Here is a 27,415-nt window from a genome sequence, read left to right as displayed (position 1 = left end):
TCTCTCTCCATGGTCTAACTTTTCCCACTTCCCGCAGCTGCGTCTCACTGGCGCATAATCTAATCGAAGCGTTCTAGCCCTTTGAAACGAAGCGGTTCTAACACGAGCATTGGAGCCGGTCAACGATCGCGGTCGCGGGCTGCTCTCGTTCCTTCCTTTTCCCTTTCCCCAGCATCCCCCCAAACCGGGTTGTATCCGAGCTGGCCGCTCCGGAGCTTCAGACTGATCGTTAATTATTTAGTTCTCTTTCCAAAAGTGACGCTGCACTTTGTGAGTTTCCCTTGAAAGAAGAGGGTTTGGAATCGACGACACCGCGTCCGTGCGAAGACCGCTGATACTCTCTTTCGCTTTCGCTTTCGCTTTCGTTTCCAGTCTTTCAGGGCTCCCACCAGTATCTTCTGGGAGCGTTGCGCTCGACGAGCCTCCTCCGTAGACAGCATGGAGTGCCCTTCGTTCCCTTCGACGGAATGTGGGGACGGCATTCTTGCAGGAGAGTGCTTCTTCTCGCAGTTCGTTTCAACTCGCCTCCCCCCCCCCTCCCCGTTCTCTCGGATATTAATTAACCCTTGCCCCTTGCTCGTTTGGAAACCTTTCTGAGCGAACGGTAGCCTGAGAATATTGGGGAAGACAGCCTCCAAGAGAAGGATTGCCTTCGCTGACTTCGCTTTCTTCTTCCCTCAACCACCAGTACCTCAAACTCGACTCTTCAAATCTTCCTCCTTCCTGCCATGGACGCTCCTCCTATTCCTTCCACTCACCCCTTCAGGCAAGGCCAGTTCAAAGGGAGGATCCTTAGGTGAGTCGCCGACCTCTCGATCCCTCGTCGTTCCTCTCTCTCTCTCCCTCTCCCTACCTTCCGCTTCTACGAGACCCAACGACTTCCCAGCTGATCCAATCCCCTCGTCTTTGAACGGCGCTCTCAGATTCCGTCTTGAGCTCATCCAGGAACCGCTGGTGGCCAAGCAGGTGAGAAATCGGAGGCAGAAGCTCACTCGGGGAGGTCGGACGAGAAGCTCAATCGAAACCTTCCTCGCTTATACGCTTCCTCTGCGCTTCCCTTCCGCGTTCTTTTCCTCCTTGCAGGTTCAGTGGAATGGCCGTCGTCAGCTCGAAACTCTGCCCCTCGTCAGGGTTTGGATTTCGCAGATCCTCGAGAGCGGTCGGGAGGAGAGCGTCGAGGAGAGGTGAGCCGTTTCTTCTCCACCCTTCCCTCGATCCCTCTCTTTGATCAGCAGCTCACTGTTTTTTTAATTTCTTTCGTCGTTGTCAGATCTGTCGACACAGGTACCCTTCTTTGCTGCCTTTCGAGCTGGGGCTCATCGGTGGCTGGAGCTGGTCTCGAAACTCCCGTCGCGTCGAGGGAAGGGATCTTTGGGAGTGAGTCGCCGCTTCCTCCTCCTTTGTCCTCTTTCAGTCCTCATCTTCCGATCCGCTGACTCTGACTTGGATCTTTCATCACTTCAGACCTCTGCGTCACGGCGCTCTGCCTCAACGATCTCGAAAACAAACCAGGTCTCTTCTTTTTGTTCCGCGTTCGTTCTTCTTCCTTCTCAACTCTCGTACCAAAAGCTCCAGATGACAGAGATCTGACCTATTTACTTTTTTCATAAATATTGCAGGACATCGCCGTTCGCTCGGAAGACATCACCTCCTTTCAGTTCTCTCTCTTCGACCTCAACTCTCGAACGCTCCAATCGCCAGACCACGCTCCAATCCTCGCAACCACGTTCTCGCCGGTCCTTCTTTCCGCTAATCCCAGCAGGTGTGTTTTTTATCCCTTCTCTCCTCTCCTCTTCGCACTGTAACATCTCCTCTACGACGAAAAACTCTCCTCTCACTTCGACCTCGTTTTCTCTCGTCCTTCTTTTCGTTTTCCAGTCGATCCGGGTACCTCTCTTCTACAAACCTAGACAAAGTGAGCTTGATCTTCTTCCGTCGTCCAGCGAGTCTCCATGACTTGCTTTCTCAAATGGGACGATCCGAGACTGACTCTCGTCGCGTCGCGGCAATTCTCGTTCCTCTCTTTCCTTTCAACAGCACTTCCTTTCCCAAGGTATGTCTTTGATCCACCAGATTCTCCGTCTTTCTTTTCAGTTTACAAGACCCAGCAACGAGGCTGACGGGATCCGTTTTCTTTCTGTCCTTCCTTCTCAGGCTACGAGCTGCTTCGACGACGCTCTTCCTCCTCGACCTCCACCTCCTCCTCGGATCCCTCCACCGGTAGCTCGACGCCTCGTTCCCTCTCTTCCATCCCTATGAAGCGATCTTTTGCTCAGGACTCCCCTCCGTCGGAACTGGAGGAGGTCGCGTTGGAGGAACGGGAGGACAACAGGAGGGAGTGTCGGTCGGACGAGGAGGCAGACCTGATCTCGAGTAGCGAGGAAGAAGACGATGACTACAGCGGGAGTGAATACGAAGGTGAAGGAGGGCACAAGTAAGGATGGGGCGAGGTTGGACGCGTTGTCGGTGTTCTTTCCGAGGCGCGTCGCCGCCTTCTTAGGTCTCTCTCTCTCTCTCTCTCTCTCTCTCTTTCTCTCTCTCTCTGGTGCTTTTCGTTGATTTTTAGATGGAGTAATCGTCTTGGTTTCTTTGATCTAGCACTACGATATAGATGCGTGGTCTCGAAGCACATCTTGGTGAAAGCGACGCGAGACGCGTCGTGGAGAGCACGGCCTCTCTTCGTTTTCCAGACAGGAGGTTCGACCTTCCCCTTCTCTCCCCCAATTCCCACCTTCCCACTCCACTCTTCCAAAAGCCAGGTCTAGCGAACCTTTGCAATCCTCTTATGCCGCCCAAGAAAGGTACGTCGCTCTACAAAGGGTCGGAGAAAAGGGATGGAAGCAGAAGGGAGAGAGAGGAGATGGTCGAGCTCAACTGATCTTCTCCTTCCTTTCCTGCTCCTCATCGTCCCTGTTTGGGTATCGCAGCCATCGGTATCGACCTCGGAACGACCTACTCGTGCGTTGGGGTCTGGGAGAATGATAGAGTGAGTTTACTAATCTTTTGAACGATGGCGGAAGGAGAAGGAGCGAGGGGAGGAGGAGAGGAAGGAGCGGCGAAGGGTCAAGAGGAGTTGTCGTTCTCTGGTGTTCTAGAGACACAAAGATGGAGTTTTGAAGACTCAGGCTATGACCGGACGTGTCCTTCTTGTCGCTCCCAAAGAGACGAGCCAAAAAAAATCTTTCTTGATGGACGAAATGGCCCAGAGGTGTTGAGCTCGCAGCGAAGGAGCTTGGAAGGGAACTCGTCCTCGCCACCACCCGCCTCTTCCTCGTCCGTGAAAACTTTGCTGACTCCTCGACTCTTCCTCTTCGCTGCGTTCATAGGTTGAGATCATCGGTGAGTAAGAATATCCTTCTTCCAGGTCTCAGAGAGCGAGCTCTTCTACAATCTCTTTCGTCGACCTGACTTCGTCTCTCCTGCCCCCTCCCTTCCTCCCGAAGCCAACGACCAAGGGAACAGAACCACTCCTTCCTACGTCGCTTTTACCGATACGGAGAGACTCATCGGTGATGCTGCTAAGAACCAAGTCAGTAGTTAGATCTCATCCTTTACGTGCCTCTCGGAGGAAGGAGCGAGCTCAAGCTCATCAAGCTCACCACCCTCCCTCCCTTCGTCTCCTTTCCTTGTCCTCCCCATCCTCAGGTCGCCATGAACCCTCAGCACACAGTGAGCTCCTCGGCCTTATCTTTCGAATCTGTCGAGGTTCTTCCCCGCTGATCTGGTCTTCTTTCCATCGTTCGCAGGTCTTCGACGTGAAGCGTTTGATCGGTCGAAAGTTCCACGACCCTGTCGTTCAGGAGGACATGAAGCACTGGCCTTTCCATGTCGTCGCAGACGATACCGGTGCTCCCAAGATTGAGGTCTACTACCGAGGGGACAAGAAGACTTTTTCGGCGGAGGAAATGTGAGCTCGACCTTCCCTCGCTTCCCTCGCCGTCTGAGCTGACCTCGTTTCGTCCAGCTCGTCGATGGTCCTCTTCAAGATGAAGGAGATTTCTGAAGCCTATCTCGGCTACTCAATTAATCAAGCGGTCATCGTGAGTTCCCTTTGTGATCTGATGAGAGATGGCAAGAAGCAGATCGGAAGAGAGATGTCAAGAAGACGAGCGAAAAACGACGCGTTTGAGCTCGGACGGAAGCTGATCCCTTCTTTGTCGACGTCTTTCTCCTTCCAGACCGTTCCTGCTTGTGAGTGCTCGGCACCGGGTCTAAATCTGCCCCTCCTCTGCTTCTTTGTAGCTGACCTCCGCTCTCTTTCTTCGTCCAGACTTCAACGACTCCCAACGACAAGCGACGAAGGATGCTGGAGCGATCGCTGGTCTCAACGTCCTCCGAATCATCAACGAGCCTACTGCTGCTGCCATCGCTTACGGGTGAGCTCATATTTCCAAGGATAGACGGACGAAGATAGACAAATCGAGATCGACCTCCGAATCGACGCGACCGGACCTGACCTCGAACAACCCTCCTCCTCCTTCTTCGTTGACAGAATCGACAAGAAACAAGGGGAGAGCAACGTCTTGATCTTCGATCTTGGAGGAGGAACGTTCGACGTGTCGCTTCTGAGCATTCAGGACGGGTGAGTCGTCGAACAAAGCCACAATGAGGCGCGTCGCCCTCAAGAGCCATGGCTGACCTCCCCATCCACTCTTTTCCTTCCCACGACCTCCTTCATCTTTCTTCTTCGCAACCTTTCTTCTCCTCAGTGTCTTCGAGGTCCGAGCCACCGCTGGAAACACCCACCTCGGAGGAGAAGACATCGACAACCTCTTGGTTGATTTCTTCATCGAGGAGTTCGAAAAGAAGCACCAGAAGAGTCAGTCCGATCTCAACGTAGTGAAAAGGTTAAGCCATGTCTCATCTTCGACCGAAACTGACTCTGTATCGTTCTTCGCAGACATGACGGGAAACCTTCGAGCCCTCCGACGACTTCGAACCGCCTGCGAACGAGCCAAACGAACCCTCTCCTCCACCGCTCAAACCACGCTCGAGATCGACTCCCTCTTCGACGGAATCGACTTCTACACCTCTCTCACTCGAGCCAAGTTGGAGGAGCTGTGCCAGCAGTTGTTCGAGAACCTCACAACTCCCATCGAGAAGGTCAGCTTCGTTCCTTCCCTCGCTCGACTCCATCGCTCCCGACTAGCTTTCTGACCTTTCCTTCTTCTCGAACAGGTTCTTCGAGACTCCGACATCGCCAAGGACGAGGTTCACGAGATCGTTCTCGTTGGTGGATCCACTCGAATCCCCAAGGTCCGAGAGTGAGTGGTCCTTTCCTTTCTTTTCCACGACGCGTCGTCTCGATCTGACTCCGTCTCTCTTTTCAGGCTCGTCTCCGACTTCTTCAACGGGAAAGAACCCAATCGAAGTATCAACCCCGACGAGGCCGTTGCCTACGGCGCCGCCGTTCAGGCTGCAATCCTCAGTGGAGACTCGTCGGAGAAAACCCAGGACATCCTCCTTCTCGACGTGGCTCCTCTGTCGTTCGTAGTCTTCGCCTTTCCCATTCCCTTCTCTTCCTGTGAACTGACGAAGGATTCCTCTCAGTCTTGGTATCGAGACTCAGGGAGTGCTCTTCTCCGCCATCATCGAGAGGAACTCGACCGTACCCATCGTCAAGAGCCAGATGTTCACGACGAACGCGGACAACCAAACTGCCGTCGATATCAGGGTCTTCGAGGGGGAGCGCAAGAAGACCAAGTACAACAACCTCCTGGGATCCTTCAGGCTCGAGGGAATCGCTCCTGCTCCTCGAGGAACGCCTCAGATCGAAGGTTCGTCTCCCACTCTCTTCCCTCCTTTCCTTCGAAGAACGCTCTGACCTCAGATTTCTACACAGTCTCCTTCTCCGTCGATGCGAACGGGATCATGTCGATCAGTGCTACCGACAAAGGGACGTCGAAGTCGAACAACGGTAACTCGAATCTCACAGAGGAGAAGGTTGGCCTCGTCGTTCCTCTTGAAGCTGACGCTCTTCCCCTCTCGTCTTTCTTTTCCAGTCGTCATCAGGAACGAGAAGGGACGACTTAGCCAAGAGGAGATCGAACGAATGGTCGCTGAGGCTGAGCAGTTCAAGGAGGAGGTGAGCGTCGAGTCCTTCGTCGCCTCAACGTTAGTTGAATCACCCTGACGAGCTTTTCGTGGCTTCGTTTCCCAGGACGACGCCGAGGCTGAGCGTATCGACGCTAAGAACGCTTTAGAGGGAGTTGTGTACGGGCTCAAAACAACGGTGCAAGATGTCAAGCTGGAGGACGACCAGGTTCAACTGTCTCTGCTCGTCGAGGAAGCTGTGAGTTTCCTCCCATCCTTTCTGCGTCCTTCTGCGAACCAAGACGCTGAATATGACCTCTATTGTCGTTCAGATCGGATGGCTTGAGGCTTCCCATGCTGCCTCGAAAGAGGAGTACACCGAGAGACAAGCTGTAAGTTTTTCGACGCGTCGAGCCTCGACTCTTCGTTTGAGTCCCTACCAGTTCTCTTCGTTGTTCTCACCTTCCAGGAACTCGAAGAGGCTTCCAAAGAGATCCTCGAACGACTCCAGAACGGTCCCGCTGCTCAGGCTTCACCAGATGACGACGAGCCTAGCTACGAGGCTCATCTCGAGGAGGGAGAGGAGGAGGAGGAGGTCGAGATGCCGACTCGACAAATGGCTTCTGCCTCGTTGGAAGGTGAGTTTTCTCTCCCTCCGGCTTCCTCCTTGGACGAGCCAAAGTTCGGAAGTCTCGCTTTCCGATCTCGCAGCTGACTTCTATCCTTCTTCGCTTGCAACTTTTCAGAAATCGACTGAGCGCCGGTTGAAAATGCCTCGAACTCATGATCTGCCCTTCTCTACATCATCTTTAACGACCATTCATGACCACGATTTTCTTCCTCTCTTTTATCTGGGGCTGTCTGAAAGAAAGAGGACGGAGAGGAAAGCGAGAAGAGCGAGACCCGATCTGACGCGACTAATCTTTCGCGTCTCCTCGTTTTCTCTCCCTTCTTCGTTTGAAAGGTCGCACTGACTTGAAGATGCTGCATACATAGATAGAAAGGAAATACATCGTTAACTAAAACAACATGACAACAACTGATTAGGAACTTATTCGAACGACCTCAAACCCTCGACGACGCGTCGACTCCAAATCCCTCAACCCGTCTCTCCCTCTCCCTCTCCTTCCTCCCCATCATTCTCGCTCCCTCCATGAAGCGTACTTCTCATCCAACTGACCCTCTCGCAGAAGACCCATGCTCCAGAGGGACTCGTTGAGCCCATGACCTCCTCGTCGAGCTCGGCCCAGATGGGAGGAGGGGAGAGGGACGACGTCGTCGAAGAGATCGGAGGGGAGAGGAGCGGAAGTGGATGCGTTTGGTGGTGAAGATCTTGAGTGAGGACGTGAAGAGGAGGAGAGAAGAGAGGGTTGATGGTTGGGAGAGGGAAGAGGGAAGGGAGGGGTTTGGAGGGAGGAGGAGTGTCGGAGGGAAGAGGAGGGGAGAACGAGGGAGATCGGGACGACGCGACGGGAGAGGGAAGACGAGAGTCGAAGGTGAACTCCTCTCTTTTGAACGAGGTTCGAGCTGGAAGAGATCCAGAGCCAGTAGTCTGAGAGTTCTTTGCTCGACTCTTGTTTCGAAGTCGTTCCGTTCGAGTGAAGGTGTCTGCGGCCTAACGAAGTTGGTGGCGGGAGAACAAAGAACAAAGGGAAAGTCTGAAATGATCGACTGAGTTGAGGGAGAGGGAAAGGGAGCTAGAAGAGGTCTTACATTCTCTGCGACCGTCCAGTAGCTGCCTCGACCTTGTTTCCAAAAACCAAACAAAAAGACGAGCAAGAAAGGTTAGCGGAAGAGCCTCGCGAGGGCAAGGAAAGGGAGCAAGGAGAGGGGAGGGGAGGAGCGAGAGGACGAACCGGGGGCAGACGATCTCTCGCCTGGGACTTTCTATAGATGTCCAAAAGAAGTAGACGATCAGCTCAGAGTGAGAAGAGGGGAGGAAGGGAGGTGTACTACTGACTTCGAAACCAGGGTTGAGGGAGAGAAGGTTGCGAACGGTGTTCTGCATGAGGGAGGAGAGACGTTGAAACCGATCAGCTCTGAGTGGGAGACTCTATCGACGAGGGGTGAAGTTCTTCTCGTACGATCTACGTACCCTCCAGCCGTTGTCTCCCTTCCTTCTTGAAGCGAGGAAGTCCTGCTGAGCCTCCAAAGCGACGTAGATCTGTGTTCGTTCGAACAAGACGAAGAAGCGAGGTTCCAAAGAGAGTCAGTCGTTCCGCGTTCTCTTCGACTCGAAAACAGGAGCCCTCTCTCTCTCACCTCTCTGAGACTGAGCTTCTTCTCGGGGGACTCGAGGATGACTGCTTTGATCCTTCGAAGGTAGGTGGGAGGAGGAGGAGGAGGAAGAGAGGAAGAAGAGGAGGAAGAGGGAGGAGGCGCTGCTAGTGGAACAACAAGACGACGCACGACGAGGGAAACCAAAGTGAAGGTCAGACAGATCAGCTCAAGGTCGTAGGCACTCCAAGAGAGGACAGAGAAGAAGAAGATAAACTTACAGGTAGCAGAGGTAGGGTAGGAAGGAGAGGGAGAGGTCTGTAGATATAGAAGGAAGAAGAACGAATGTTTGGTTGGCTTTCGTGTTCCTCCATCTCTCTCCCGTCTCCCACCGCTTCCTCCCTTCTCTATCTATGGGAACTCACTCTTGAAGGACTCATCGTTGAGAGTGTACTACTTGAGAGAGATGGTGGTGGTTGGTGGGGAGAAGAAGATGGAGGTCAGAAGGAAGAAAAAGTCAAAAGGAAAGGAAAGAGCGGGAGGAAGTCCTCGTGCTTTCCTTCCTTTCCAAACAGCTGGGTCATCTCTCCCCCCTATCGATCGTGTTTTTTGAGCCCAAGGTGTGGGGTTCAAGAAAATTTTGCAAGGCGGTAGATATCGTAAGGGAAGGGGTGGACGGAGAAAGAGAGGGAAGGCTGTATCGTGTCGAAAAAAGGAAACGAAAACGGAAAGCTCGTTCGTGAGAGAGCGACTGATTCGTCGAGTTCTGCTGCTAGATCAAAGCGCGGATCTAGTTCAATGATCTAGCTTTACTTCAAGAAGGTGCAGTAGTCAGAGGAAAGACATCCGCGAGAGAGGATTCTGATGTGGACTCAACGTTCGAGGTCGACTTCGACGCGTCGCGTCCACCGCGTCTCGTCTCCCCTTTGACGCCCCTTCGCTCTGATTGTCAATACAGTATAAAATCAGGCTCTTGTACTATCTAGTTAGGAGGTCTAAAGTCAAACAGCGTGAAATCTAGCTCCCCAACGTGAGCGTGCTCGACCATCCCTCCCTCCAACCAGTTGAACTCCCCACCCCAGCCTCCCTCTCCTACGAAACCAGAAGTATCTGAAAACGAGGTATCCACTGCCAGCAATCCACCTGGACCGACCATTCCAGGATTCGCCTGGTCCGGCGTCGAGGCTCGATCCTGTTGAAGTGGACGCGACGTCGAAGAGAGGAAAGGCGAAGGAGGGTCGGTATCCGGGCTTGAATGAAGGGTGGTAGAATGGGTAGGAAGATCGAGAAGGTCAGGAGGTGGAGGGTGGAAGATGGGCTGGCCGTTGCTGGAGGAGCGAGAGGGTGAAGGAGAGGTCCGAGGAGTGGAGTTGAGGATCGAGCGCAGCAGCCCAGCGTGTAGATTTATGGTGTGAGTAGGATCCATCGTTGCTGACTCGAGTTTCTCGGCGGCTTGCCTGACGACGTCGAAGATGAAAGCGATGGAAGAGGGTTCGAAGAGCTCGATGTCCAGCAATCGAGCTCGAAACATCTGAAACGTGAAACGAAGGGAGTCAGAAACGAGCTCGAGAGGAGCGAAGGATCCCTCAGAACTCACTTTGGCGAGGAAAAACGAAGCTGCAGACGAAGAGGAGAGGTCAGCTTTCGACGAGTTGTCAAAAGAGGGGAGAGGCGAGGAGGAAGAGACGAACCGTAAGAAAAAAACAGATGGGTCGTGTCGGGCGAGTACGAGAGCGACTCGTTCGGAACGCTGCACATCAACTGCGCAAAAGAAAAAGGAAGTTTAGCAGGAGGTCAAAGTGTGCGCAGAAGAGGAAAGGCTCAGATCACCTTCAGGATCTTGATGGAGGAACCGAGGCAAGAGGCGAGAGCAGCTCTTCGTTCGCTCTCCCAGTCTTCGGCGGAATGAATCCAAGGAAGATTAGGGAACCGGAAGGCTTGGTAGAGCCAATGATGAGCGATCTAGAACGAGGAAGACGATGAAAACAGAAGAAAGAAGGACGGATGAGCGACGCGACGAAGAAACGGAAAGAAGAGGCTACGAACGAACCTGGAGCTTCCCGTGCTCTTGGTTCAAGACCAGTTGGAGAACATATCCATCGGGATCTGAATAAAAAGCCAGCAGTCAGCTTATGGGCGAGGTAAGAGGAGGGACGGGTAAGAGAAGAGAGGACTCACGCAACGAGCGTATCTCTCCCGTCCAAAAGACTCCCCACTCGGTGAGCTCGCTCTCCACAGCCATGAACAGATCTCGGAGGTTGATGAGGGGTGGGGAATCGGGTCCTTCTGGTCGATCCGAGTTGGCCTTGAGGAGTGTATCGTATCGAGCGAGCATTCGACGAAGGTGGACGGCAGCGATGAGTCGAGCGTCGAAGGGGGTAGCGAGGGGATTTCGATGGAAGGTTGAGCTGAGGCAGAAACAAGAGAGAGTTGGAAAGATGGGAGAGGAACCGAAGTATCAAAGTCAGTCCAACTCTGATTCGAGTCCATCTTCGCTCGAGGCGACGCACCTATTCCTGACAGCGTTATCCTCAACCATCGCCATAGGCTTGGAAGTCTGTCCACATCCGGCGAAGCGTCGATCCGAGTTGAAGCAGTTGAGATAGGCTCGGTAGCGGTTTCGGTTCATCCTCTCGTCGAGATGAGGAAGAGGGAGACCGAGCTCGAGATCCATGGCCAGTCGGCTGCAAAGAGAGAGAGAGAGAGAGTCAGGATGGCCCTCCCGATAGAACTCGAGATCAGACTCACCAGGCCATTCCAAGAAACAGGTAAGCTTGTTCATCGTTGGGTTCCTTGAATTCGATCATCAAAAGTCTGCGACAGAAAGGAGGGAAGGTGTCAGTCTCCGTCTTCATCGTCGAGCTCAACGGCAGAACGATCAGAGCTCACAGTGCTTGTACACTCTCAACTGTACGGAAACCATCGTCGCTGACGATCCTGAGCACCTGGAAGCGGAAGCGGACGCAAGGTCAGTCGCGTCAGAGACAAAAGGCTCACGTCGACGCGTCGAATCCGAGAAGAACGACCCAACTCACCTGATCACGAGCCAACGAGAGGCACAAAGCTCGAGTTGTTGGATCACCATGAGGTGAGAACTTGAGAGCGACAGAGAGGATCGTGGAGAAGAGGAGCTGCGAGGTTGCACGAACGAAATCTGGTCGAGGGAGAGAACGGCAGTTCAGCGTCGCAGAGAACCTCCCAACGTCGATCCCTTAAGCAGGGAAAAAATGAAACCCACCGTGGGTGTGTAAGATTCGATCGTACGAGCAAATTCTGGGATTGATGTAGTCCATGAACCTGCAAGTCGAAAAACGAACGTTGAAGTCAGCTCGACCAAACGCGGCTTTTTCGAAGTTCTGCTCAACTCACAGGTCAAAAAGCTCCCTCGAAACATCCTCCGTCAAATAGCCTAGATGTACCGGATCTTGTCGGTATAGATCCAGATCCCTGGTACCTGATCCTGGCCCTTCGTCGTCGTCGGGAGACTTCATCGCAAACAGACGAGCGAGGGAAGGAGAAGACCTCGAAGAGGGACCGAGGTCGGCGAACTGCGCTGGAAACGGAGGTAGGGAGGGAGAGGAGGTGTACTGAAGGCTGGGATTGTTGTACGAAGACGAAGGATGGAGGTGGTTGTGGGATCCTGAGGGGAGCAGGTGAAAGCTCGGGGAGGGAGGTTGAGGTTGAGGTCCCGGCGAGAGGAAAGGGTAGTTGGACGGCGAAGTTGTCGAAATGGTAGGAGGCGAAGGATAGAACTCCGGTATCGATGCGAGAGAGGGATGGGGGACAGGGACGTGAGAGGAGGACGACGAAGACGCGAAGTCAAAGGGGAGAGATGGGAACTCGGTCCGTGGCGACGAAGAGTCGATAGGGCTCGGGCCAGCACCTTGGGAGTAGGAAGGAGAGGTAGTTGTCGATTTCGCTGAGGCTGATCGCTTCTTCTTGGGGGGATTCTTCGAGGAGGAGGAAGGGAGGAGACGAGCTGCTGCTTCTTGAAGCTCCGGAGGGAGATCGACGTTGGGTTTGCCTCCTCCTCCTGCGTTGACGATGATCTCAAAGGCCGATTTCATCCTCATCAGGGCCTTTGCAGGATCCGAGAGCCTACATCGCAACGAAGAAGGAGAAGTCAGTCAAGCTACATCGCAGGGAAGAAGTCTCGAGAGTCCGTCGTGAAGCCGCGTCGAGAAATCCCTCGGACTGACCTCGTTCCAACCTTCCGCCCTCTCTTGTGCTGTTCTACCACGCATTCCACGTTTGCTTTGATACACTTTGAGCATTTCGATGCTCCGGGACCGAGCCCTGGACATCGAGCCTGTAGGGACGACCAGAAAAGGGCAGCCGTCGATTCAGTTTCGAGCTTGTTCGAGATCCGTCGGCATTTTCCCCTCAGCCATCCTTTGGTAGAACCAGCAGGTTGGATTTCTTGATACACAGAGCAAACTCCTACGGTAGTAGATGGGATGTGTCAAAGGAGAGAAGACAGTCAGTTTCGAGAGAGGGAGAGAGAAAAAGGGCGAGGCGAAAGGGAAGGAGAGGTCGAGCTCACCGCACCTCTCTCCGATAGAAGAGGTTCACTCACGATGGCAAGACTTCGGGTCGCGAGAAGTGTTCAACGTAGATGATCGACTCCCAAGCACTAACCTTCAAGCTCCTACACCTCACGCACGCTCTGGATGCAGCGGACCAACGGTCAAAAAAGAGGGAAAGAAGGACGAGCTGGGTCAGCCCTCCGTTTCCGATGCCTCTGTTCTCGCTGAGAGAAGACTCACACTCTCACAACCACACTCTTCTTGGACGACCCAGAAGGTTCGGAAGGTGATCCTGTTGGCTCCATCCTGTAATGGCTCGTTGACGTTGGTGGGAGGGAGGGAGAAAGGAAAGGGGACGACTCAGCGCGAGAACGGTGCAGCTTGAAAAGCCGCGGCGAACCGTTTTCTTATCAGCGAGTGATCAAAAAATAAAGCAGGAAGGGTTGTCTACTTTAGCAGGCGCGTCTGGGCGGAAGACTATAGGTTTGGGGGAAACGAGAGAGTGAGGGTGAAGCGATGGAGATTTGACACGAGAGAAACGCAGAACGACGCGTCGTTCCTTTCTTTTCCCTCTCTGCTCCTCCGCTCGACGAACGTCGAGATAACCGTTCATTAAGATGGAAGCGAAGTTATAAAGAAGACACAATCCGACCCTACTGCTTCACCGGAGGAACGGGTAGCCCCCTAATCTTCAATCACTTCTCCCCTCCTCGTCCTTCCTCGAGGACGACACCCCCTTCTCCTTCCTTCCCCTCCTCCCTGCCACCGGGTACCGGAAGCGGCCTTACTCCTCCCATGAACTGACTCGTCTCCGACCCAGCTGCTCCAGCAACAGCCGTCTCCACCGTGCCTCGTCCCCAAACTTCCACAACCTCTCCCTCCTCCGAAAGCGTCCCATGACTCTCCATCGTCACATCGTCCTCTTCCTCCTCCTCGACCATCACCTCTCTCCCTCCACCCGGAGACGGAAGAGGAGGAGGAGGAACCAACCTCGCCTCTTCTTCCTCCTCCAGCTCCCGATCCCTCGACCGACTTCGCCCCGTCCCGAAGGTGCGACTGGTTGGAGCTCGAGAGACGGAGGGAGAGGGACGACGAGTTGAGTTGGAGTGGGAGGGTGTGCTGCCGAAGGTGGTGGTTCGGGAGAGGGACCGTTGGATCGTTCCGACCCAGTTGGCGAAGGACGAACCAAAAGAGACGGCTGGGGAGATGCTGGGCGACGGGAGGAAGAGAGTGCGAGATCTAGGGCTGGACGCGGAGGGGTGTGAGGAAGGGGAGGTGAGATTGGTGTTGTGGAACGATGGGAGGTTGGAGGTGTTGAGAGGGAGAGGACCGAAGGTCGAGGAGGAGGCGGTTCGTTGGACGTTGGCGACGCGTCTCGACTCGTCGTTGGTCGAAGGAAGAGGATGGGAAGAATTCGAGGGAAGCGATGAAGTTGGATCTGTTGAAGGGCCGGTGTTGATAGACTTGGATCCGAAGGAAGCCGAGGAGAGGGATCGTTGGATGAGGTGAAGGTAGGATCGAAAGGAGGGAGTAAGACTGATGGGACTTGGATCCTCCTCGTACGACGTAGCTCTTGCTGCATGGAGGAGGGCGGTAGAAGATGGATTTATGGAGTTTGGACCGAGGGGGATCGGTGGAGAGAGGAGAGGAGGGATGTGAGGTTCGATTTCGTCGTCGAAGGTTGGCGCGTCGTCGACGGGAGGAAGAACCATTCCGCCTCGTTCCCTCCCGTCGATACTGAAGAGTCTCTCTGCCGAAGACTCCCGGACGTCCGAAAGCCTACTCTCATCCCTCGATCCCCAGCGAACACTAACGAGTCTCGCTATCCTCGAAGGCTTCCTCGTGGAGCTTTCGTGGTGATGATCCGACGACGACGACGACCCTCCCTGCTCGAGCTCTCTCTCCCTCCTCTCCTCCTCCTCCAGCGGATTCCACCACTCGTCGCTGGTGTCTCCACCGGCCTCCTTCTTAGCCCATCGCCTGTAGAAGCTTCCCACGCTCCAGCTCCTGTTCAACCCAACCTTCTCCTGCTCGTCCGCCTTTCCGAGGTAAGATGAGACCGTCTCGACGTCAACGTGTCGATCTTCAGGATCAGTTCGAGGGTTATCGTCGTTGGTTTGAAGGGGAGCGAAGAAGTGAGGCTCGTTCTGTTGATTCTGAGCGTCGAGGGCCGGAGAGAACCACCAAAGGACGACGGCGAGGACGGCGGAGAGAAGGATCAGACCGAAGATGGTGAATCCCACGACGAATCCGACGTTCGAGGGTAAAGACGATGAGGAAGAGGGAGAGCCAGTAGAGCTGAGAGGTCTTGGGGAAGGGAAGAAGAAGAGGAGGAGGGAAGAAGATGTCGTCAGCGTTCGAGAGAGAGAGAAAGCTAGACAGTTGAGAAGGTCTATACTCACGAGCTCATGATTCAAGTGATTTCAGAGAGAGCCTGATCCTTGGCTGATGAAGATGTGAGATCCACGCTACTGAAGGATAGGATGGTGAAGAAAGGAAGGTCGATCAGTGAAACGAGCTCGAAGGAAGGCGGAACGAACAATCGTTGAGCTCAACACCTCCCTCCTCCTTCTCCTCCCTCCCTCCCTCCCTTCTCTTCCCCCTCGACCCAGTAAACGATCCTCCTAAACGACGGACGACCCCTCCTCCTACACACTCCAGCTCCAGAGAAGAAAGAGCAAACGCGATCGAATGAAGGAAGGAAGGAGGCGAAACAGGGAAGCAAACACGACGTTCCTGTCCTTCCCTCCCGGCCTCCTTTCCCTTCTTCCCAGACCTCCCCCAATCCCTACACGCCTCTACGCTCTCCGTTCTTGGACTAACCTGTTTCGCCAATCCCTTCGGCTGATACTTGAGCTGGTGGGTGTTGAGGAGGAAGAAGGAAAAGAGCGGAGCTTCGGGATCAAGGAGAGAGGGGGGAGAGGAAGAGTGAACAGCCTCATCATGTTGCTGTTTCTCTGCTTTGCTTTGAAGATGAGCTCCGAGGGTTGAACTCCTCGAGTGGAGCGAATCTGGGGTGGTAGGGATCTAGAGGAAGCATCGTGGTCGTGGTTTGGGCTCGAGAGAGAGAGGGAAGGAGAGAGGAGAGGGAGGAGGAGAGGTTTCGAGCTCGTCCCTCTGGGTCTTCGTTTCAGGAAGATTCTCTTCGAAAAAAGGCTGCTTCTTGGGACTGGAAGCAGCTCCAAGCTCGCCGGAGCATGCTGAGGTTGTCCTGGTATTATTGGAGTTGGTGTCGAGAAAAAACTTCCAGATCCAGAAACAGGAACGGCGACGTCCGTCGACGCGTTCGCGACTTCGTTTTTGCTCCTGCTCGGCCTCGTCTCGCATTCCGATGGCTCAACAGAAAGGTCTTATCATGATACGGAAGGGATAGATAGCTATCTAAGAAAACTACGAAGAAGGAGGAGAGGGAGGAGCGAGAGAAAGGGTCGTCAGAAAAGGAAAGGAAAGAAGAGGCGTGGCGTTGCGAGACGTGAAGGAAGGAAGGACAGAGAAAGAAGAAGGGAAAGCTACGTCGGACGAGAGGAAAAGGAAAGGAGAAGGAAATCATTTCGAGAACAGAGAGGATCAAAAGGCGAGGACTACATATCTAACCAAAAAAGAGAACCAAGAACCAAAAACCCCAAAACGACGCGTCCTCCTCACTCCTCCTCGCTCCCTCCTCCTCCTCCCTCCCTCACCCTCACCCCCTTCACCCCCATAACCAACTCCCTTACCACCTCCACCACCACCTCCTCGTCCGTCTTCTCCCTTTCCCCATCCCCCTTCCCCAACGCCCTCGCAGCCAACACGTTCCTCAACCCCTCCCCGAACCTGACCTCTTCGAACCCCATCTCCCTCAACTTCCCAGCAGCTCTCCCGTAGCTCATCTCCTCCTTCCTCGCTCTCGCAACCGCATACGCTGCTGATCCCTCTCCTCGTCCTCCTCGAGAGTCCCCGAACGTCCTGTAGAGCGTGGGTCTCTCGGGCTCGTCGACGAGTCGACGGTGGAGTGACGAGGGGTTCCAGGGACCGCTGTAAGGCACAGCAGAAGATCGAGCGGGGGAGGTGTAGTAGTTGTAGTTGTTGGGGTTTGGGTTGAAGTGGGAGGACGTCGGGTGAAGAGGGTAAAGCGAGTCGGAAGGGTTGAAGGTCGAGTAACGGTAGTTGGGCTGGTTGGTGTAGAATCCCGTAGGAGAGTAGACGGTGTTGGGATCAGTGACGGGGTAGGTTCCAGGGGGAGGGACGTAGTTGGCTGGTCGATGAGGTCCGACGGAGGAGAACGACGCCGTCGACGAAGAAGGGAAGCCAGCGTAGAGGGGAGGAGGTCCAGAGGGAGGGGAGGACTTGGTTCCTTCGTTGTTGAGTCCGTTTCCGTTTCGAGAGGAGGGAGCGGGGGGAGGAGGAGGAGGAGCTGAGGTCGAGGGAGAGGGAGAGGGAGAGAGATCGACGACGTGTTTCCTGATCGAAGAAGCGGTGACGGGGAAGAGAGGAGGCGGCGCGTCCTCCGACGAGTCCGAGTCTGGTTCTGGTTCGACGACCTTCCTAGGGTTCCTCTTGGGAGCGGCGTCGACCTTTTTCTTCTCCATCCCGAGGGAAAGAAGCATCGAAGCCATCGACGCGTCGTCCGAATCCGAATCCGAATCCGACTCGTCGAGGACGGGAGGTGCTGAACTGGTTGGGTTCGACGACGTTCCTCTTGCCGACGGGACGTACTTGACGAAGTCTCCTCCTTCTCCCTCTCCTTCAAAGAGACCCTCCTCTCCCACTTTCCCACGACCTCCAACTTCCGGACCGAAGTCTCCTCCTCCTCCTCCTCCGACGAAATCTCCTCCGAGTCCAACGCTCCCACCTCCACCCAACCCTCCCGCCATCATCGTCTCCAGCATCCTCCTCTCCTCGAACGAGATGGGTGGTCCCTGATCTCCACCGAAGGGCCCTCCGTCTCCCTCGCCTCCCACTCGCCGGCCTGGTGGTGCGAATCCTCGGACGAAAGCTACGACGTCGTCCATGTCGTGTCGCTGCTGGGAGCCGATGGGACGAACGGGGGACGAGTCTCCAGTGGTGCTGGTAGCGAAGGTTGAGGGTCGGAAGCCTTGAACTCGAGCAGTGCTCTCCCTCTCGGAGAGAGTCCTTCCACTCGTCGACGACGACGCGACGGCGGGTTCGTTCTCCTTCTTCTCGACGAGGTTACTGCTGTTGGTGTTGGTGGAGTAGGCTCCCTGAGCGACCTTGTCGACGATGGAGGTGAACGCTGGGGAGGTGGTGAAGAGGGTGAAGGCTTCGGTGAGGTCGGCGAGGAGGGAGGGAGCGACGTTGTTGTTCTTGACGACGACGGGAGGCTGTTGTTGTGCTGCTGCTGCTGATTTCCTCTGCTGGTTTCTCTGCGGCTGAGCCTCGAGAGCGGGCGTGGCGTTCTCGGAGTCGTTGTCGCCGACGTCCCTCTGAGCGGCGTGAGCCTGAGTGTTGTTGAGAGGCTGACGCTTGGTCGGGTAGGATAGACAGGGAGGAGGAGGGGAGATCTGAGCCGAGCGAACGAGGAAGGCAGGGGACAGAAGGAAGAGAAGGCGTCAGTTGGTCGTCTTTCGTTCAAAGGAACGACGAAACGAAACGGAACGGAGGAGAGGAGAGGAAGAGCTGAAACTCACTGCTTTCTTCATCTTCTTCTTCTTCCCCTTCGCGAGTCCAACGGGAAGCAGTTCGGGCATGGACGAGTCGCTCCGGTCGTCGTTCTCTAAGGGCTTGCTGGTGAGAGAATCGGCGTTGCGGAGTTGAAGGAGAGCAGAGATGGTTTCGTCGACGACGAGGATGGGGTTGAGCTTCATGGAGGAGGAAAGAAGAAAGCAAAAAAAGAGAGAGATGCGTGAGCTTTTTTTTGGAGGTCTCAAGGAAAGGGAAAAAGAAAAGAAAAAGAAACGAGAAGAAGAAGAAAAAATACTTACACCGAGCTCCTTATCTACCCCACCGCCCTTCTCCTTCTCCTCCTCCAGTTTGACCTCTCCCTCTCCCTCTCCCTCCTTCCCCCTCCCTCCCTCCCTCCTCCCATTCCCTCCTCCATCCACCACCACCCTCATCTTCACCACCCCCTCCCCTCCTGCACCCCTCCACTCGTTACAAAACGCCTTCCACTCCTCCTCGGACGAAAGCAAGACTCGATCTCCTTCGTTATCGACGTACGAGAGCTGGATCGATCCTCCTTGAGAAGAAGACGAGAGGACGTCTGAACCCCAGAGAGCGACGAGCTTGGAGCACAGGACGGAGTAGGAGGGAGGGGAGGAGGAGGGGAAGTAGAGACGACGGGCGAGCTGCAGTATATACAAAGGGGATTAGAGAGGGATTAAGGGATTGGAAAGGGAATTAAGGGAGATGGGATGCGAGAGGGCTCACCTTCTGATCTGGATGGGTTACTTTGAAGGTGGTCGGAGACGACGAAGGAGGAGGAGGACGAGGAAGGGAAGTCATTTTCGTGATGGTGGTGGTTCGTGGGCGAAAGGAGGAAAGGAAAGCGGTTCGACCTGGGTGGTCCTCGTTTCCGGGAGCGCAGTTTGAGGTTAGTATCCTTTCTCGGTTGGGATTCAGATTTTGTTGGGTCTGAGGGAGCAAGAGGAGGGAAAAAAAATGTGTTTGGAGGGTTGAAAGGGAAGAGTTTTGAAGAGAAGGAGCGAGCGAACCAAAGAACAACCAAACGACGCGTCGTCGTCGTCGCCATCTCTCTCTCTCTCTTTCCCCTTTCCCTTCCATTCTACAGATCAACATCGAAAATGAATAAATAAAACCAAACCCAAACCTCTAATACTCCTTCCTAACCTATTAATCTCATCGGTGATGCCCAACATAATCCATCTCCCCCCTCCCAACGCTCCAAACCCTCGCCCACTCGAGCAACTCCCCTGCCACGGCCACCATCCCTGCTTCTTTAGTGAGCACCTTCCTGCCGAACGCCTGCCCGTTCGCCGCGATCCGTTCAGCCACGTCGTCGTTCGCTCGGAGGAAGAGCACGATCGAAGGGAGGTCGGAGAAGTCGGGAGAGACGGGGATGTAGTCGTGCCAGGGGATCGCTTTGGTTTGCCAGGCGGAGAGGCCGAGCGGGGAGGAGTGGAGGATCAGACTGCGTGGGTGGGAGGGAGAGTAGAGAAGAAGAGAAGAGGGAGGTGAGGTTCAGCGTTCGAGCTTCGGAGGGAAGAGGAGAAGGAGAAGGAGAGGGAGAGACGACTCACGAGCCAGACTCGAACGCAGCGGTAGGGTCGTCTCCGTCAAAGACGAGGACGTATTTCTGGAACGAAGCGTCCTTGCGAGAGTTGTCAAAGTTCACTCGAGTGGCCTGCAAGTCGTCGCAACGAGCAAAAAAACAGGAGAAGAATCAGCTGCAAGCTTTCAAACGCACGAGAAACGAAAATAAACGACGCGCCGACTGACCAAGTACTCGCACCCGTTCAACCCTTTGCAACCCAACCGATCCTCCTCGTTCTCCGTCTCGAACGCCACGTCCAAGTAATCCTTCCCTTCCCAAACCTCCATGCTGATCCTCTCGTTCGGATCGAACGTGAACCCCTCAGCGGTGGCTCGTCCCTTCTTGGGCATCGACCCTCCCGTGACGAGAGCGAGCTTGTTGGTTGGGGCCAGGAGGGTGAGCGGGAAGGAGTGGGTATCAATCGGGGTCGTGTCGAGGAGAGCGACTCGGAAGGCGGTGGAGAGTCGGTGGGCGACGTGCGGCGTGAGAGGGGGGAGGAAGGGTGGCGGAGGGCCTCGCTTTGGATGGGACGGACGAAGAAAGGGAAAAAGGGAACGAAGCAAGAGGTCAGTTCTTCGGTTTGACAGGTTTTGAGAGGTAGATATGAAAGGTAGTTTGACTCACCCAGAAAGCAGCAAGTCCAGTCTTTAAAGCCCAAGGAACCTCCGTTCCCGTCTGCTTCTCGATGTGTCCGATTCCGAGCGAAACGATATCGGCTCCGAGCCTTCCAAGTCCAGCTCGCATGGTGAGTTGAGGGATAGGACGCGTATCGACTTCGAGAGGATGGGGATAGCTCGCCATGATGTCCGAAAGAGGCTTGAGAGCAGGGTGCTGACACACGTCGGTCGACGCGAGGGGGTTGTGGACGAAGTGAGGGGAGACTGAAAAGGAACGAAGATCCACTCGTCAGGTTGAGTTTTCCGGAGGAGAGAAGAAGAGTTCGAGATGGTCGTTACTCACAAGCACCAGCTCGGTTCCTCATTCGAAGACCGAATCCTCCAGCGGTCTTCCTGGCGAAGGGAGAGGTCGGGTCGCATCCGAGAGCCCAGTCGTGGTTGGCTTGACGAAGCTCGCCTTGATCCATCTCGACTGATAGAGCAAAAGGAAAAAAAAAAAGAGGTCGATCAGGTTCGAGTTCGAAGAGTTGGGTGGAAGGTCTAACTCACAGTGGTTCTTGAGAGCTCGACGTCTGGCGGCTTCGGCGTAGGCGAAAGGAATGAGCTGAGGGTTGTGCTCGTCCTGCGAGGGCAAAAGGGACAGAAAAGATCAAGCATCAGTAAACGGACGAGGTCGAAGGTAGGTGAGTCTGAAGATCGACTCACCAAGCTGACGGTGAGCCTCAAGTCTCCGCTGCGAAAGGAGAGGAAGAGGAGCCAAAAGGTCAGCTTCATCCGCTCCTTCGACCCTCTTTCCGAGCCGACTCACATCTTCCCCTTCCACTCCGGCTGACTCATCCACTCCTGAAGCCTCGCCTTAAGTCCAGCATCGTCTCCTTCAAGCTCGGCTCCATTCGACGTTGGGTTCCAAGGCCACTCGATCTTGATCTCTCCGTTCTCGACGACCAAAACGAATCGACCTGAATCCTCTTCGGGGGTGGGAGGCTCGTGGTCTGGGTTGAGCTCGTAGAAGGCTTCCGAGTTGAGTTGACGCTCGTGGATTTGATAAGGGGTGATAGAGGTGTACATGTGAAGAGAGGAAGGCGAGGGGAGGGGAGAGTAGGGTCGGGCGGCGAGGAGACGAGGGTAGCTGAGGAAGAGAAGGCAGGAGAGGATTAGCAACGCGTCTTGGACGACGGGAGGACCGCCTTAGTACAGAATTGATAGTGTTGATAGGGTGGGAGTACGTACAGAAGGTCGAAGTCTGAAGGAAAGGAAGAGGAGGAGTCAGTTGAAGAAGGACGACGCGTCCGCGAAGGGGGAAGAGGGAGGAAGGACGAACGAAGGGGAGGTTTGCGACCGTTGAGCTTCTTGTAGTGATCGACAAAGTTCCCGAGCTGTCGAGTAGGATGGTTTCAGAGGGTCAGCAAGAGACAGAGAGGACGAGAGAACGAGCAGAGCTCACCGAAAGAGCTTGAGACTGGACGAGGAGATCGTACTGTTCCGTTGCCTGTAGAATCGGGCAGAGCAAGATATGCAGTGGTTCAGTTTAGTTCACAATACAAGCTCGGAGTAGGCTGAGTACTCACCTGATCAATCAACTCCCAGATAGGATGCCTCTGAGTCAAACTCAACGAACTCCTCAAGAACCCGTCAGGCGAGAACTCGTGGTCGAGGAGCTCCTCAGGCTGTTCCTCCTCCTTCGCAGCCCACTTCTGCTGGTGCAAAGGAACGGCATGCTTGGAGGAGCTTCCCTTCCCTTCTTGAATAGTAGCAGCTTCAGCGTCCTCCCAGCTCTTCTTGATCTTCCCACTGAGAAAGAACAGTCCAAGGAGAAAGAGAGCACCCATCCTCCAAGCCAACGCCGCCTTCGTCCACCCTCTTTTGGCCAAAACCTTCCACTGCCTCTCCTTCCATCCGCTCCATCCTCCACGTCCTCCAGTCTCTACGGTGTTACTCCTCCTACGGCTCCCTTTGGAAGGGACGAACGGGATGACCTTTGGAACTCGATCTGGGCTCGGAGGGGCTGCTTGATCGATATCGATGTCCTGGAGATCTGGGTTGTACGAGTCGGAGGTGGAAGGGGAGAAGGGAGTTCCAGGTCTGAAGAGGGAAGGGTGGTCTGCATCGTCGGGTGGTGCGAGCGAGGCTGGGGAGGTGGCCGACGCCTTGATGGAGGAGGAGGAGGACGAAGTTCGAACGAATCCGGGTTTCATGTTGGGCGAGAGAGAACGGGGGATGGCCATTCGCTGACGAGGTTTGGTAGGTGCTCCTTCATACTGAGAAGGGAGGATGGACATCTATAGGAGAGGGAGCAAAGACGGAAGGCAGAGGAATGACTTTCAGCCAAACGAAGAACAAAGGAAGGATGGACTGAGCTCAACTCTCCTCCCTCCCTCCCTCCCTTCCTTCCTCGAGTCGCACGAAGCTCAAGAGAGAAAATCACACAAGGACTTACGGTCGAGAGAGTGGTGACTGAGAGGACTTGACTCCTGCTATATCAGCGAGGGAAGATAATGAATGAGATCTGTCAAAGAAGAAGGACGAGAACGGTCAGAACTTTGAGCTGCCGAACCATCTCCTTCTTCCTTTCTTCGCCTCAGTCCTGCTCGTCGTGAAGACTTACCTCGACAAAAGATCAAGAAAGAGAAAGCCAGACGCTAAGCTGATGAGTGCGCCGAAGTTGTCGAAGGAGGGGAAGGGAAGGGAAGGGAAGTTGGTCGTTAGAGGCGAAGTGATCAAAAGCTGATCTGAAACACGAGAGGACTCAGAGACGCGTTCGGAAACATCAAGTCCAAACCTTTTTCATGGCCCTCCAAAAACAGAGCAGCTTGGAGCCTGCATATGAAGGGTGCCGGCTCAGGATCGGGTCCAGCTGAGAACCAAGCAAATTAATGTAAAACAGTCGAGTTCCAACGAGCCATCGGACCTTGACCCGGAAAGGCTCGACACGTCGCTTCGCTTCCCTAATACAACCGCTTGACCGCTCTTTCGACCCCTCAGCTTCGAGGAGCCCAGACGATCTAAAATCTATCTTCCTTGGTTCTTACTACCCAAGACGAGAGCTCAGAAGCCTCAGCGTTCTTTTGTGCGACTTGCCTCGACGCGTCGCTCGTGAGTCGACGATCAATCCCTTCGTCGAGTTTCTCAGATCTCGGAGACTTCCGCCCGGAAATTTTCTCCCCAAGGTAGGAAGCAGGCTGAAGACTGTTGGCTAGATAATCATCTCGTGTAAGCGAACGTCGCGAACGCGTCGTCCTTTCCAAAACCCACTTCAGATGCTACACAGGGCTCGCACCATATAGAGTTAGACTGAGATAACACGAAACAACAAAACTACGACTACAAGACGCTCTCTATGAATTACTACATCAACTTCGGCGACTTCCCTTCCCTCACGCTTCCACCCCAATCCGGCGAGACGAACCGATTCAATCCGTCCGGGTCTTGCTGCTCTGCTCTTAAGCTCTCGAGGTCTGGGTCTCGAGGTAGATACTCCATCGGGCAGGTCTGGTTGACGGTCCCTGGACGTCGGAAAGAGGCTTCGTCGCATTCGGACGTGAGAGCGTTTGCCGATTTGGAAGAGGAGGAGGGGAGAAGCCGCCAGGCTCGGAGGACGTCCTCTGATGATGAGGTGAGAGGGAAGAGAAGAGAGAAACAAGGATTAGTTGGTGGATGAGTAGATTGGGAAAGAGCCTGATGTTGGGGGTCGAAGGAAAGGAGCGGAGGAAAGAGAAAGAGAAGAGCTCACCTTGAGACGCGAAGATGAAGAAGGCGAGCACAGAAATCGTAGCGACGGCGAAATCCGCGACTAGAGATGTAAAGTCTGAAATCGTGGCGATGGCACAGCTGAGTTGGGGGAAGAAAGGAAGGCAAGGGAGAGGGAGCGAGATGAGACGACGACGCGCGTCAGTTTCGACTTGACGAGCAAAGGAAACAAAGAGGAGGGTAACTTACATCAAGGCGGCGAACACACAGAGCCCAAAAAGTCCGAGACGAATAAGGAGAGCGATGCTGACTCCCAGAATCATGGCCGAGCCCTCGTAGTTGGATGTCAAAACGGTGGTGTTGAGTCCAGGCGTTGACGCTCTTCGAACTCTTCTCATGCTCAGGAAGTGACGCAGAAGGATGATTCCGACGATCACTGTTGGAAGAGAAGGGGAGAACAGGGAAACAAAGAGATTGAAGGTCAGTTCCCGAGAAACGAACGAGAAAGGGAGAGAAGTCGAGACGGAGAGAAAGCGAGAGAGCGCCGAGGCCTGTACGAACGTTCGAAGATCATGCTCACGACCAAAACAATCGCTATGGCAAGGAAGTAAATCAGAGTCAGCCCGATCGCTCAAGACAGGTGGGAAAGACGGCGGAAGACCGAGAGAAGAAACTCACCAGCGACGGCAGCAGTTGCGAAAGTGAGGCCGTCCGAGTCGATCCCACAGTAAAATATAGCTCTGTAGACTATCGACCTATCTTGAAGTCCAACGACGAGTCCAGCGACGACGAATGCAGCCCAGAAGAGCCATGGTAACGCGACGAGAACGACGGAGGTGACGCGAGAGTCGGCCACTCGAATGAGATGCCCCTTCGCCGCCATGATCCGAAAGAAGATCTGGGCAGAAGAGAGGAAGAGATCAGCGTGCGTGAGAAGCAGATCAAGTCAAAGGAGAGAGCTCTCTCACCTGCAGCACCACGGCGAAAGCAGACATTGCTTCGGCTGGTGATCCTCCCACAACCGTGGCTCCGTTCGTCAAGCACAACCCGTAGATCCTCTCCCTCGACGAGGTTAGGTTCCCGGAGATGAACCTGAAATGAGACAACGAAAGGAAGGGAGTAAAACCAGGATGAGCTTCAACGTCGATGACTCCCTTGGAGAGTTTCGACCCTTTGTTCCCCTCTTCCTCTCCCCTTTTCCGAGCTCACATCAAGCTCATCGACCCTGAGAACGTCATGAACACTGCTATAAGGTTGGTGATAGTTGGGTCCCTCTTGACTCGTCCTGAGGCGAAGGTAACGAGGAGGAGAAGAAGGGAGACGAAGGCGAAAGCATGGATAAAGAAAAAGGCGAGCAGCCGGTTGAGAGGTCGTTCATACAGCCGTTGAGAGGGTGTTGGGTCCATCGAAGCCTTTGCAGGCAAGAGGGAGTGTCTGAGGAGAGAATCAGCCTGTCGAGAGGGAGAGGAGGTATTTTGTAAAGCAAAGGAGGAAGACGAGAGAGTGGGTGGTGGTTGGAGTCGAGACGGATCGTTGTCTTAGGGAAAGAGGAGACGACCGCGGCTCCAAAGGGAGATCGAAGGAAGAGACGAGAAGGAAACGACGGGGGGGATCGAGAACCACTGATGAACGAAGTGGAAGCAGGCGGGAGAATTTCCAACGACAGGAACGGTTGTGGAAGTTGTTTGGAGCGAGCGACCGAGGTGAACCTTCTGAAGAACGAGGGGAGGCTGACGCGTCCATAGGTTGTTGAGAGGGTGATTTAATAGACAGAGGTAGCGTACGAGGAACGGCTGAAGCTCGAGAGCGCTCGAGAGGGAGGGAGGGTAAGGAGAAAGGGAGAGGCGAGGCGGGACGACGCGCGACGAGGCAAAGAGACGCGCGACAAACTTGAGGGATTTCACGTGCGAACGAGGAAGCGAAGGGACCTGGGCACGAAGAGAACGACAAAGTAGGTCAGGTCAGCGTTTTATGAAAGATCATGACTCCTCGGTATCATTGGCAGGAGAAGAGACGAAAAGGAACGGGGGGAGGAGCTGGAGGGGAGAGGGAGCTCACCTTTTTGGAGTCCTTCTACAAGCCGAAGATCTATGAGGAGGGCTGGAAAGACGTGACAAGATTCAGCCCAGAGTGCAGATATGATTTTGGCATCGAAGGGAGGTCAACGTAGAGCTGGAAAGGGAGCGGGATCGCTCTCTTGAACGAGGAGGCACCGAGGCCGTGAGCCTAAATCTGAGAAGCGGGAAGAAAAATCCTGGTTAGATTTTCGTTCAGGGTATAGATCAAAGCAGAATGAAGTGTCTCACGCTTGATTTCTTGCATGCTGCAAAGTCGAGAAGATGTGGTTTCTGGCTGAAAGATCGGGTCTTGTTTCCGTCCTTCTCTTCTCCCCTCAACGTTCAACTACCCTCCCTCCCTCCTTCTCTCCTCCCACCCGCTTCAACCATCCACTTTTCTTCAATCATGGACGACACTCGATCTCCTCCTCCCGCTCGACGACGAGAATCTTCCCGGTCTCGTTCGAGGGACAGAGACGAACGTGAGTTGGAGTCGACCTCCTTCCGTTTTGAGCTCGAGCTCGGCTGACTTTGCTCCCTTCTTTCTTCTCTGCAGGACCTCGACGATCTACCCGAGAGGGAGATCAGTACGATTCTGAGCCTAGGACTGGAGAGGTGGGTTTACAAGGCTGGAAATCTTGGGTTGGGATGTAGATAAGAGAGAGGGAGAACAGAGAGAGCTCGTTGTTGGGAGGAGAAGGAGAAGAAGGAGAAGGAACAAACAGATCCATCGCCACCACTCCCACTTCCAATCCAGACCAACCCTCGACAGCATCTTCATCGTCGACCAACTCTCCTTCCTCGCCTACGTACCCCTCTCGCGTTGGTGGAGGTGGAACAGAGGAAGGGGGTGAGAGAGAGAGCCAGAAGAAGGATCGACGGAGCTGGAAGAAGCTGGCTTTGCTTTGGGTTGGAACTACAAGAGAGAGAGAGAGAGAGAGAGGCAGGGCCTGGTATTGGGGCTCGTTAGGAAGAGGTATGGTTCTGGACATGTCTTAGGATAATCAGGGAAGGGACGTTGAGCTCAGGATGTTCCTTCCCCTCGGCCGACCCTTCACCTCTCTCCCT

The 27,415-nt window shown here is 54.5% G+C and overlaps 8 protein-coding genes across 8 annotated transcripts; 2 read left to right on the top strand and 6 right to left on the bottom strand.

The window, feature by feature from the left end:
- The first annotated feature begins 372 nt into the window (after positions 1 to 372).
- BDY24DRAFT_379099 (uncharacterized protein) lies at positions 373 to 2,530 on the top strand. Its single transcript, XM_076639015.1, has 9 exons — positions 373 to 796; positions 924 to 966; positions 1,084 to 1,184; positions 1,271 to 1,377; positions 1,465 to 1,532; positions 1,620 to 1,762; positions 1,879 to 1,915; positions 2,038 to 2,053; positions 2,155 to 2,530. The coding sequence occupies exons 1-9, from the start codon at positions 729 to 731 to the stop codon at positions 2,436 to 2,438; spliced, it is 867 nt and encodes a 288-aa protein (XP_076499452.1). The 5' UTR covers positions 373 to 728; the 3' UTR covers positions 2,439 to 2,530.
- On the top strand, positions 2,419 to 6,863 carry BDY24DRAFT_228807 (hsp71-like protein). The gene is made up of 21 exons (XM_076636621.1): positions 2,419 to 2,801; positions 2,928 to 2,986; positions 3,327 to 3,339; positions 3,444 to 3,529; positions 3,646 to 3,669; positions 3,747 to 3,907; positions 3,965 to 4,040; positions 4,179 to 4,191; positions 4,271 to 4,376; positions 4,493 to 4,582; positions 4,710 to 4,819; positions 4,901 to 5,103; positions 5,179 to 5,264; positions 5,331 to 5,486; positions 5,551 to 5,777; positions 5,843 to 5,917; positions 6,003 to 6,085; positions 6,161 to 6,292; positions 6,366 to 6,425; positions 6,503 to 6,671; positions 6,780 to 6,863. Exons 1-21 carry the CDS (start codon positions 2,612 to 2,614, stop codon positions 6,788 to 6,790), a joined length of 2,130 nt encoding a protein of 709 aa, XP_076499451.1. The 5' UTR covers positions 2,419 to 2,611; the 3' UTR covers positions 6,791 to 6,863.
- A 140-nt stretch (positions 6,864 to 7,003) lies between these two features.
- On the bottom strand, positions 7,004 to 8,727 carry BDY24DRAFT_379080 (forkhead box transcription factor). Its single transcript, XM_076639014.1, has 8 exons — positions 8,676 to 8,727; positions 8,532 to 8,568; positions 8,296 to 8,417; positions 8,129 to 8,197; positions 7,994 to 8,035; positions 7,890 to 7,920; positions 7,747 to 7,778; positions 7,004 to 7,648 (listed from the first exon to the last, which is right to left on the bottom strand). Exons 1-8 carry the CDS (start codon positions 8,688 to 8,690, stop codon positions 7,133 to 7,135), a joined length of 864 nt encoding a protein of 287 aa, XP_076499450.1. The 5' UTR covers positions 8,691 to 8,727; the 3' UTR covers positions 7,004 to 7,132.
- A 242-nt stretch (positions 8,728 to 8,969) lies between these two features.
- BDY24DRAFT_438816 (fungal specific transcription factor domain-containing protein) lies at positions 8,970 to 13,160 on the bottom strand. Its single transcript, XM_076644394.1, has 15 exons — positions 13,017 to 13,160; positions 12,889 to 12,916; positions 12,450 to 12,559; positions 11,620 to 12,348; positions 11,489 to 11,547; positions 11,286 to 11,404; positions 11,140 to 11,195; positions 10,999 to 11,064; positions 10,761 to 10,934; positions 10,429 to 10,658; positions 10,301 to 10,356; positions 10,081 to 10,212; positions 9,934 to 10,011; positions 9,848 to 9,859; positions 8,970 to 9,781 (listed from the first exon to the last, which is right to left on the bottom strand). The coding sequence occupies exons 1-15, from the start codon at positions 13,079 to 13,081 to the stop codon at positions 9,233 to 9,235; spliced, it is 2,463 nt and encodes an 820-aa protein (XP_076499449.1). The 5' UTR covers positions 13,082 to 13,160; the 3' UTR covers positions 8,970 to 9,232.
- Positions 13,161 to 13,162: 2 nt separating this feature from the next.
- Positions 13,163 to 15,281, bottom strand: BDY24DRAFT_228760 (uncharacterized protein). Its single transcript, XM_076636618.1, has 2 exons — positions 15,179 to 15,281; positions 13,163 to 15,083 (listed from the first exon to the last, which is right to left on the bottom strand). The coding sequence occupies exons 1-2, from the start codon at positions 15,184 to 15,186 to the stop codon at positions 13,472 to 13,474; spliced, it is 1,620 nt and encodes a 539-aa protein (XP_076499448.1). The 5' UTR covers positions 15,187 to 15,281; the 3' UTR covers positions 13,163 to 13,471.
- Positions 15,282 to 19,494: 4,213 nt separating this feature from the next.
- On the bottom strand, positions 19,495 to 21,820 carry BDY24DRAFT_228692 (uncharacterized protein). Its single transcript, XM_076636616.1, has 8 exons — positions 21,412 to 21,820; positions 21,309 to 21,336; positions 21,153 to 21,225; positions 20,947 to 21,075; positions 20,611 to 20,867; positions 20,172 to 20,504; positions 19,973 to 20,076; positions 19,495 to 19,863 (listed from the first exon to the last, which is right to left on the bottom strand). Exons 1-8 carry the CDS (start codon positions 21,669 to 21,671, stop codon positions 19,572 to 19,574), a joined length of 1,476 nt encoding a protein of 491 aa, XP_076499447.1. The 5' UTR covers positions 21,672 to 21,820; the 3' UTR covers positions 19,495 to 19,571.
- On the bottom strand, positions 21,662 to 23,332 carry BDY24DRAFT_228709 (uncharacterized protein). Its single transcript, XM_076636617.1, has 5 exons — positions 23,209 to 23,332; positions 23,041 to 23,109; positions 22,172 to 22,882; positions 22,048 to 22,092; positions 21,662 to 21,979 (listed from the first exon to the last, which is right to left on the bottom strand). Exons 3-5 carry the CDS (start codon positions 22,880 to 22,882, stop codon positions 21,758 to 21,760), a joined length of 978 nt encoding a protein of 325 aa, XP_076499446.1. The 5' UTR covers positions 23,041 to 23,109; positions 23,209 to 23,332; the 3' UTR covers positions 21,662 to 21,757.
- Positions 23,333 to 23,778: 446 nt separating this feature from the next.
- BDY24DRAFT_379061 (uncharacterized protein) lies at positions 23,779 to 25,820 on the bottom strand. Its single transcript, XM_076639013.1, has 7 exons — positions 25,500 to 25,820; positions 25,259 to 25,382; positions 24,969 to 25,188; positions 24,852 to 24,884; positions 24,540 to 24,726; positions 24,334 to 24,431; positions 23,779 to 24,205 (listed from the first exon to the last, which is right to left on the bottom strand). Exons 1-7 carry the CDS (start codon positions 25,694 to 25,696, stop codon positions 23,949 to 23,951), a joined length of 1,116 nt encoding a protein of 371 aa, XP_076499445.1. The 5' UTR covers positions 25,697 to 25,820; the 3' UTR covers positions 23,779 to 23,948.
- Between the last annotated feature and the right edge of the window lie 1,595 nt (positions 25,821 to 27,415).

This window comes from Mrakia frigida (assembly GCF_051309035.1).
Source record: "Mrakia frigida strain ATCC 22029 unplaced genomic scaffold BDY24scaffold_5, whole genome shotgun sequence".
Taxonomy (NCBI): domain Eukaryota; kingdom Fungi; phylum Basidiomycota; class Tremellomycetes; order Cystofilobasidiales; family Mrakiaceae; genus Mrakia; species Mrakia frigida.
Note: the sequence above shows the minus strand (reverse complement) of the source record. Positions and strands in the feature narration are given on the sequence as shown.